This window comes from Neopelma chrysocephalum, unplaced genomic scaffold (assembly GCF_003984885.1).
Source record: "Neopelma chrysocephalum unplaced genomic scaffold, ASM398488v2 Primary Assembly neopelma1_75, whole genome shotgun sequence".
Classification (NCBI taxonomy): domain Eukaryota; kingdom Metazoa; phylum Chordata; class Aves; order Passeriformes; family Pipridae; genus Neopelma; species Neopelma chrysocephalum.
Genome location: NW_020897736.1, coordinates 4,162,800 through 4,171,438, shown reverse-complemented (window position 1 = coordinate 4,171,438; position 8,639 = coordinate 4,162,800). Strand labels below are relative to the sequence as shown.

The 8,639-nt window shown below is 39.2% G+C and overlaps 1 protein-coding gene across 4 annotated transcripts in view; it reads right to left on the bottom strand.

Moving 5' to 3' along the window:
• Window positions 1-4,906: 4,906 nt before the first annotated feature.
• SLC12A1 (solute carrier family 12 member 1) overlaps window positions 4,907-8,639 on the bottom strand; it is a 46,965-nt gene continuing 43,232 nt past the window's right edge. For all 4 annotated transcript variants that reach the window (XM_027688755.1, XM_027688757.1, XM_027688756.1 and 1 more), the window contains 2 exons: window positions 7,020-7,087; window positions 4,907-6,036 (listed from right to left, as the gene is read on the bottom strand). In XM_027688755.1, coding sequence (XP_027544556.1) covers window positions 5,901-6,036; window positions 7,020-7,087 — 204 coding nt within the window. In that variant the 3' untranslated portion in view covers window positions 4,907-5,900. The remainder of the gene's footprint in view (window positions 6,037-7,019; window positions 7,088-8,639) is intronic.

Below are 8,639 nucleotides of genomic sequence, written 5' to 3'. Positions count from 1 at the left end.
GGGGACGCGATTGCGGCTGCACGGGCGGGCGGGGCCGGGCCGGGCCGCGCGCTGCGCCCTCAGAGCGGCGGCGGGGCCCGTCCCCGGTGCCAAAGCCCTTGGCGGGGACACAGCGCCTGGGCCACGGGGCGGTCGGGCCTGGAAGGGGCATCTCGAGATCATCCAGCCTAATCCTGCTCTCAAAGCAGATTCACTTAGAGCAGGTTGCACAGGACTGAGGGAGAAGGAGAACTTCTCCTTCAGGAATGGTCAGCCCGCGACAGAAGCGTTTGCCTTATGGAAGGGAAACAACCCTTGTGATGCTGTAGATAGGAAAACCTATCAATGCTCGGCCCGTCCTGTTATTCTGTTCTTGTTCTTCTGTCATTACAGAAGACTCATGATTTCACCGTCTTTGATTTTCCTACTCACTGCTCTCTTTTGCCATCCCATCTATGATGTACTTTACCCCTCTATTTTTCCTACGTTTATATCTATCTATAGGATATATATATTATATAGAACTAGGAAATTCCTTAATTCCCCCATAGCTTTTTGTGCTGTGGGCTGACAAGACTCTTATCCATTGGATTTGTAGTTTCAAAGCTGTCCCTGACAAGTGTGGAGGTATTTGTCTCTCTGCAAAATAGCTGCAGAGTGTTGGAGTTCTCTTTGCTAGTCTAAATTTTGTTAACTTTTATTTGTGGGGGTTTTTTTAAATTTTGAGATCTAAGTGTATGTGATTGTCTCCTTGCTATGTTACATTTTTTTAAGTGCAGCCAGATGGCAGTGAAACCTTTGCTATGCAGTTCAGTTACAAAAAAATATTTTGAAGCATGTCCCAGTTTGTGCTTCCATTTATTTCTGTTCAGTATTTTCAGTCTAAATAGTATGAGGTGTTTGAATGAGACTGCGTATGTATCACAGATCTGTGTGAAAACACTACTTAAAATATGGCTTCTAATGTAAGCCATCCACAAATTGAAGTTTATAAGAATTGAGTTGTATCAGATAAATATCTAATTATAATTTTTTTTTTATACAAGCAGAACTTTATAGAGGTTACAACTGCATCCTGCATTATAGTGTAGAAAAGCACTAATTTTATGAATGGCCAGACTCAGTGAGGCAGGCTGGGTTCTAAACTGTGCTTAAAGTAGCCTGGAAGTCCAGGAATAATAGACAGGAGGACTCATCCAAAAATTTTATTAAGGAGAAAGGTCTCGGCTGAGTGACACTTTTTCACCCCACACCTTTACAAAAAAACAAACAAATGAAAAAAACAACGCTTGGAGTCTGGTAAGTTTGCCTTGGTCCTGGGAAGGTGTTGCTTGCTCTGTAGATAATCAGTTGGCCAACCTTCCTGCATTCTTGGTTGCTGATTAGTCCTGCTCTGCATTGGGCATTTCTTCCTGACTTTGGAAGGTAAAACTGAAATAAACTGGAATTATTTGCCTTTTTATCTTGATTGAGAGCAGGAGTGGAGGCTGCTTTGTTGTCCACAGAAAGAAACACAGAGCTTCTGTCAGAGTTAATAAAAAAAAATTCGATGAAGTTTTGGTGTTAAAATGAGCATTTTTATTAGGAGAAAACGATTGCTTTAAGTGAGGTATTTCCCAGCCCAGTCTCACTTAGAACAGCTGTCTCTCTCACAGTGATTAAGGTTTGTAATTTTAAAGGCTGTTAGGATGAGTGTGTTTACAATGAAGCTCTATTTTTGATTGTGTGTTTTGCTGTACAGTGCGGGGCCTGTGGAATTTTGCCATTGCTTTTTACTCCGTTCCAGACAACCTTAGTGTTTTATTTTGTTTGAAACTGAATTTCCTCTGATGAAATTCCAGCAGCGGCACGACTGTGGGCTGTTGCTCTTGTTATTTGTGGAGAATGTGAACTACAGCTCCCTGTATCTTTTTGTTGTTTCCATTTTGCTTTGCGGAGTCAAGGCCAGTGCGAGATGTTCCCTCAGCAGCACTGGTCACACAGTCGTGATGGGTCACACAGCTGCCAGGGGGCCGTGGCAGCCAGGTAACAGCATCAACATGTCTAAAACAGTGGCCTGATGTCTGCTGAGGCACGCTGTGACAAAACCTCGACTTCCTCATCTATAACTCATTTAGCAAAGAGCTGCCGCACTTCAAGGGTTCACTGACCTTCTGCCAAAAGTTGCAAAGAGGTAGCAGGGGAGAGAGAGCACGATCTTGGAGTGATCCACACTCACTTCACTGAAGTCCAGTGGCAGCCAAACAACTAGAGGCAGAAGCCTGAGGGAGACCCCTGAACTTCAAGCTGAAAAGGCTGAGGGTCACTCAAATTCTGTTCTCCCAGCTTTGCTGATAAGTCAGGGACCTCTGCCTGAGGGGAGGTGACAAACAGGTAAGGGGAGTTAAATCAGTCAGTTACAGCTAAAACTCTGCAGCTGTTTGCCCTTGTCTACAACTTCAGTGCTAATTCACGTTACCTGTTGCCTATCTCTTGCTTGTAAACTGCTCATCAGTTGCTGAAACTGCTTTTGCTGTAAGGATCTTGAAATACCACATGGAATCATGGAAGAAGAGGGAAAAGATGACGAATGTCCAGGTTTTCTGAGAATTAAGGGCAGCCTGTTATATTTTGTCTATCCAGGAAGGCTTTTGGTAGGACTTTCCAGAGATGTAATGAAAATTGCAGAGGTTTAAGGCTGGTGAAAATTACTGTGAATGTGGCTGGAGCTTTGTACCTTGTGATTACAATGATTAAGGGGGAACTCCTTTGTGTGTGAAGTGTGATAGCAGCATGTTCTTTGCAGTGTGACTTGCATAGCTGCAGTTTATCTTCACAGTGGAGTGCCTTTTTGGTTAGAAAACTTTTCTGCTTGCACTGTTGAGTAGCTGATTTAAAATTAAATAAACACCCCCACAAAAGTAATCTCTGTTGGGGACTGAAAAACCTAGTGAAAGGCACGTTGGAAGAATGATGTTCTGGACAGCATAATATGGACTATGCTCTAGGGGTTATGTGATCAAGCTGAACAGCTTACCAGTGGTTGTAAAAAGATTTAAGGAAAGCATAGTCTCTGAACTGTGATGAAATGCCTTCTGTGATACCTGTCAGAGCTCCACTAACGTTAGGAGGGAAAGGTAAGATTCACTGATGAGAGAGGCGATAGTGGATCACTTTAACAGGCCCTTAGGCACAAGCTTAACTGTGCAGGATGCCTGGGCTTTTGAAGAAAATAAAAAATATTCTTTGTTCTTGCTTCATAGCAACAGTATTTTCACACTTTAATGTCCCTGGTCACCTTATCTATGCTTGCTTTTGTCGTGGCTGATCAAATCAACCCTAAATTATGTAAACCTGCAGAGTTGGTAGTGTGATATAAGCTCAAAATGTACTAGACAGCATTAGAGCTGTATGTTTTCCAGAGATGTCAAATGTGTAATTAGAATTTAGTTACTAACATGATGATTAAAATTCAGCAGTTGTTTTATGCGTAATTTATATAGAAGTGTTGGTTACAGAGTGAGAAATGAGGTAGGTGGACTAACAAAATTTTGCAATCAAAGTTGCAATTTAAGATAGTCCATAATTAGTGTGCTCTCCAAATTGGTCATGCACACACTTCAGGAATCATAGTGAGGAACAAGAAATGCTGCTGTGTTCAAATTACTTATGAATTTGTGGAAATAATACTTTGAGGTAGTTAAGAACTGTTCGCAGTTTGTGCTACTCATTATAAATTCCATACCACTGTTGTGTGGATACATCTTCTAATTAATCACTGTACTTCAAGCAAGGAATTTTACAGAAATGTTTATGTTAGTACTTAGTTTTTGATGACTGTTCACTTAGAAAAGTACCTCTTGGGATTTCTTGTTGCAATGCCCACATCATTGTGTTTGTGAGAGAGAAGTGTGAATAGTATTGAAAGTGCCATCGCTGGTTTATTTTGTGCTCATTCTCTTTTTGGATGTGCTTAGGTCCCCCAAAACAGTTTAGGTCAATGTTCCCTGTAGATTGAGAATGACAGTAATACTTAGGAAACAATCCCCTCTCATGTACATAATTAAATGGCTTAATAGAGGTGCGTAATTGCTCCAGGTCCTTTCATAGACCATGGTAAGAAACACAAGGCCTGAGGGGAGCCTCCCTAAAAGTTATTTTCTTTGCATTGCCTGGGTGCCACATGCAGATTATACCTGTGTGGTGTCTGAAGTGATATGAAAAGGATGGTGGCCATTGCAGTTCTGCAAAGCTGGAAGGACCTGAGAGCATGTAACAAGCTCCAGTATCACTGCCAACGTCACTGTGAGGGATGAGAATAATCTCCTTTTTTGCAGGTGCAGAATGAGAGCTTTGGTTTGCTCAGAGCTATGCAGGAAGTCTGGTATATGGAGGAAACTCATATATCTGTGTAATGCACTTAAACTGCAAAATGATCCTTCAACTTGGTTGTAAATGTGTAAGAAGGAGCGAAGGAAGAACACGATGAGAAAATATCAGTATTTCATATCCTGCCTTTAATAGATGGAGAAAATAAAGCATGGGTTACTGGGCTACATTACCATGTTCTGCTGAATTGCTGCTCTTGAACTCAGAAAAATTTGAATATCAAATATTTGTCATTTTTGGAGATGCAGTGCTAGATCGTCCCCCAAGTTAAATTCTAATAATTCAAGCAAGATGGAAGCTGAGGCTGCTTTAAAATATACATTTAGTGAAATTCAGGGTTCCCTGGCTTTCATGAGGTTTAGATGTCAGTTAATCTCTGTCAAGGAGTTGCAGAACTACAGAAAATAAATTAACCATGTTCCTTGGTGGTCTTTAATTTAAATAATGCTTACATAGAGAATATAGGTTTCGCCATTAAAAAGAGAATCTGCTTTTCTTGGCAGCTGAAATTATAAAGTACCATAATGTTGCAGAATAGAAAGTAGAAAAATTACACAACTTAATGGATTTCCTTTATTTTAAGTTAGTGTATAATGAATATTATTTAGAAAGTCAAAAAATAAGATAAATCTTTTATATAAATCAAAAAATAAGGCATTCAACTCAGTTAATGCGTTTTTGTTATTTTCTAATCACATAAATCACTGTACATGTTATCCCAAAGTATAACGTCAGATTGTATTAATCCTAACATTCCTAGCAAAAATTGTTAAAATATTTATTATTTTACTAATTTCTTTGTGAAATTTACCTACCACATTTGATTATTGCAATCAGACGTTGTATTCCGTGTCAGAGCTTGAAAATTCAATATCAAGTCTTGTCATGTAGAGTCCATATTTTTATGAAGGTGAGGGTTTTGTTTGTCAGTTAATTAGAAGTGTTACAGTTAATATAAATTAGCAGAACAATTTAAGTAAAAGGATCTGCTGTAGAAATAGGTCTTAATTTGGCAATATTACAATCAAACAGCATTGCAAGTATTCTCCTTGCATTCTGTTAGTTTATGGCTTTGACCTGAAGGATGCCATACAGGTTTTATTCTCTCTCACAAGTTGGTGCATTTCATTTTAATCCTATTTTGTGTCTATTAGCAACTATGATAGTGCAATTTGAAAGAAGTATTTATTTATAGATTTAATGCATTTTGTATTGTAGCAGTTAATTTTGGCTTTCTAGGATTAATATCAAATAATTTTCAATGCCCTATAAAATCAGAGGAATTTCTTCTCTGTGTATTCAAATCTTTGCCGACTCATATAATATATAGGTAGATTTTCCTTCTTTTGCCTGTACTGGAGTGTAAAACCAGCAGGGACCATTTACATTTTTTGTCTAATTCTTTGCTGTGTTGCTTTGGATTTTTGAAAATTTTTCTGTCAATTATTTACCTTTTAGATTTGTATTAGGTAAATGTGTCCTTAATACATCACTGCCATTAGAAATGTGGATGTTGAAATCAGGCAAGGCATATTCTAGGCACTGATGTTTTCCTAAGAATAGAAAGTCAGTACATTTTTGTGGTTGCCTCTGACCATTAGGACTGGAGGAAGGTTCTTGGAGAGAATTTCTAGCCAAGCCAAATACAGGTAATCAGACACTGCTCCTTTTCTTGCCACAGGGAGGCTCCTGTTTAGGCAGAGGGAAAAATAAAATTATCATTATGAAGGCAGGGGTAGCTCAGGTAAAATGCTTCTCACTCAATATTAAGTAGAAAACTTAACTGTTCATATACAACTCCGATATAATAAGACCACATGATTGTTTTAATATCATCAAGCACAAAACTACCATCAGGCCTTAATTTGCAAACTCTTGCTCACCTGGTTGTACTGGACATGAACTGCTTGTGATTGTAACCTTAAACTGGTAAAGAATATTTTCAGTGTCATAAAGCCCACACGTAATATCATTTTTTTTTAAAGGATAAAAAATACAGTGCATGAACAGTTTTACAGTCCATCAGCCTATTTTGTGATCTGTAATTACTGTGAGATGGGAGTTTTAAAGTGTGGGTCAATTCATGGTAACATGTGATCACCCCCTTTTTGGAGACTGAATTAATAGAGCTGAAGAGGTTTATCTGCACATCACAAATGCAAGCTAATTTATAAAAACTGTGGCTCTAACTAAAAATTCATTCTGGAAATTGCTTGCTTTTTTGGTAATTTTATTGATGGCCTCTTTTCCTTTATATAATTGCATCATCCTAACTCAAGTTTCAAGTAGATCTTGGCTAACAACCCTGTTTTTTACATGCAAACCAAAAGAATCCTTTTTCTAACTTTGAGTTTGTAATAGTTGGGAGAAAAGAAAGGAAAATGTGTATTTTCTGCAGGCAAGCAAGCAGATGTAACACTCAACATGCAGATTGGATGTGAAGATTACATTTTTGACAGGTTTTTCATGAGTAGAGATTTCTTTTAAGCTACCAGGAAAGATTCGTATTCAGTGTAGTCCCAGAGAATTATCAGTCCAGATGCAAGTCCTTCAGAAGGTACTCAAAAGATTGGTTTTGTGCTCAATGAAATAACCCAAGGGTTTCTGTTGCTCCAGTCCAGAATCCCTTTACACACTATTCTCAAAGTTAGAACCAAAATCTGGGCACTCACAGGACAATGATGTTGGCTGCTCTGGAATGCTCTTGTAAGAGTTCATTCAGGCGGACCTGGCGGTAACTCTGATTAAAACAGGGGAGAAGAAAAAGATCAATTAAATCAGTGATCCTCAGTTTTGGTGCCTCGTGGACTTCTATACTGCCCCTTGCAGGAAGATTTTCTGCTGTTGCTCTGGCAATATTGGACCTGTGGTGTGCTCTGTGGTCCCAGACTCATAGAGATGGCAAAACATGAGGCCAAGCCATGCTTCTTGATTAGTGTAGTTATGTTGTTCACCCTTGTGTAAGGTTTTCTGGGGATAGGGGTTATTTTTGTACTGACACAGTGCATAAATGATTGTTACTTTGAGATTGAGCCTTTATCAGGCCAGGCTCAGGCCCTCAAAGTTTTTATAACTTAACACAAGTCATAGGGAACAAGAGACCAGGGCAGGTTTGTGTAAGATAGATGTATCTTAACTGGTCTTGTAAATTATTTTCTCTTTCCCTGGAGAAAGTAAAAAGCTGGGGTTTTTTCTGTTCACACTTTAACATTTCTTCCTCTACAGAAATTTTTACTGTTCTTTTACATGTTATATAGCTAAGAATCCTCATAATTTAGCCAGCTGTTATCTCATGAGAGTCATCCTATAATATCACCCTTATCTGTGCTGCCAGGTTTTTCTCTATTGAATTTTAAATGTGTTCTAATGTCCTCTGTGAAATTTCCAGAACTGCCTTACTTTTAAAGATAAGGGGCAGGTCTTTCCAGGTGTGTAAGCTAAAATTTTTGTTGCTGTTCTTGTTTTATAGAGCAACTTGGCATTTCATGTTGCTGACTTTTCAACCTAGGGAGTATTTTTCTGCTTCTTTAGTTAATGACCAAGCTTAATCATGTGTTTTCTTTCTCTTGTATCCTGGTTCTGCACACAAGTGTGCAGAATATTTGCGATTATATTCCCATTGTCTTTCATACTGAGGTGTTTTAAGGGCCCCGACTCTCAATTTTTGATGGTTGAAGCTGAGAGTAATTCTAAGGTTTTTCTGCCCACAGCTGACTCCCATAACCTTATGCTGGTTATCAGCTCCATGAAAAGGGTAACACAGTGAGCAGGCAGGCTGCTTCCCAGCTGCTGCAGTTGGTAGTGTTATCTTAAATCACCATTGATTTCTGATTATGTTAATATGTCAGGCTGTGACTTCTAGCAGCTCTGAGCTCAGAGTCACAATCCTTGCTCTGCTGAGGAAGTTACTAGCATCATAAAGTGGAGATAACTGAGCTCTCAGTGCACTCAGGTTAATCCAATAGGAACCATAAATAAAATTGCTAGATTAATTCTCTGTGAGTTACACTCTTAAGAGTGAAAGAGTTTGCAGTATCCTTTTGGTACTGGCCTGATGAAGCCTGGCAGTCCCTTGCTAAAAAGGTATTTTCCAGTAATTTAAAGAGCACCCTGGACTCTAACTTACACAGTGGATCAGCTGACATCAGCCTTAAGTGCCTCTGAACTGCAGGAGAGCTCCTGTGCTGTAGACAGGTTTAGTCTGCATGCTGCCATTGAGGAAAGAATCCATGTTAAATCTTGCCTTTGGAGAAATTTCTAGAGTTAGTTGTGGTGTCTGGATTCAGTCCTGA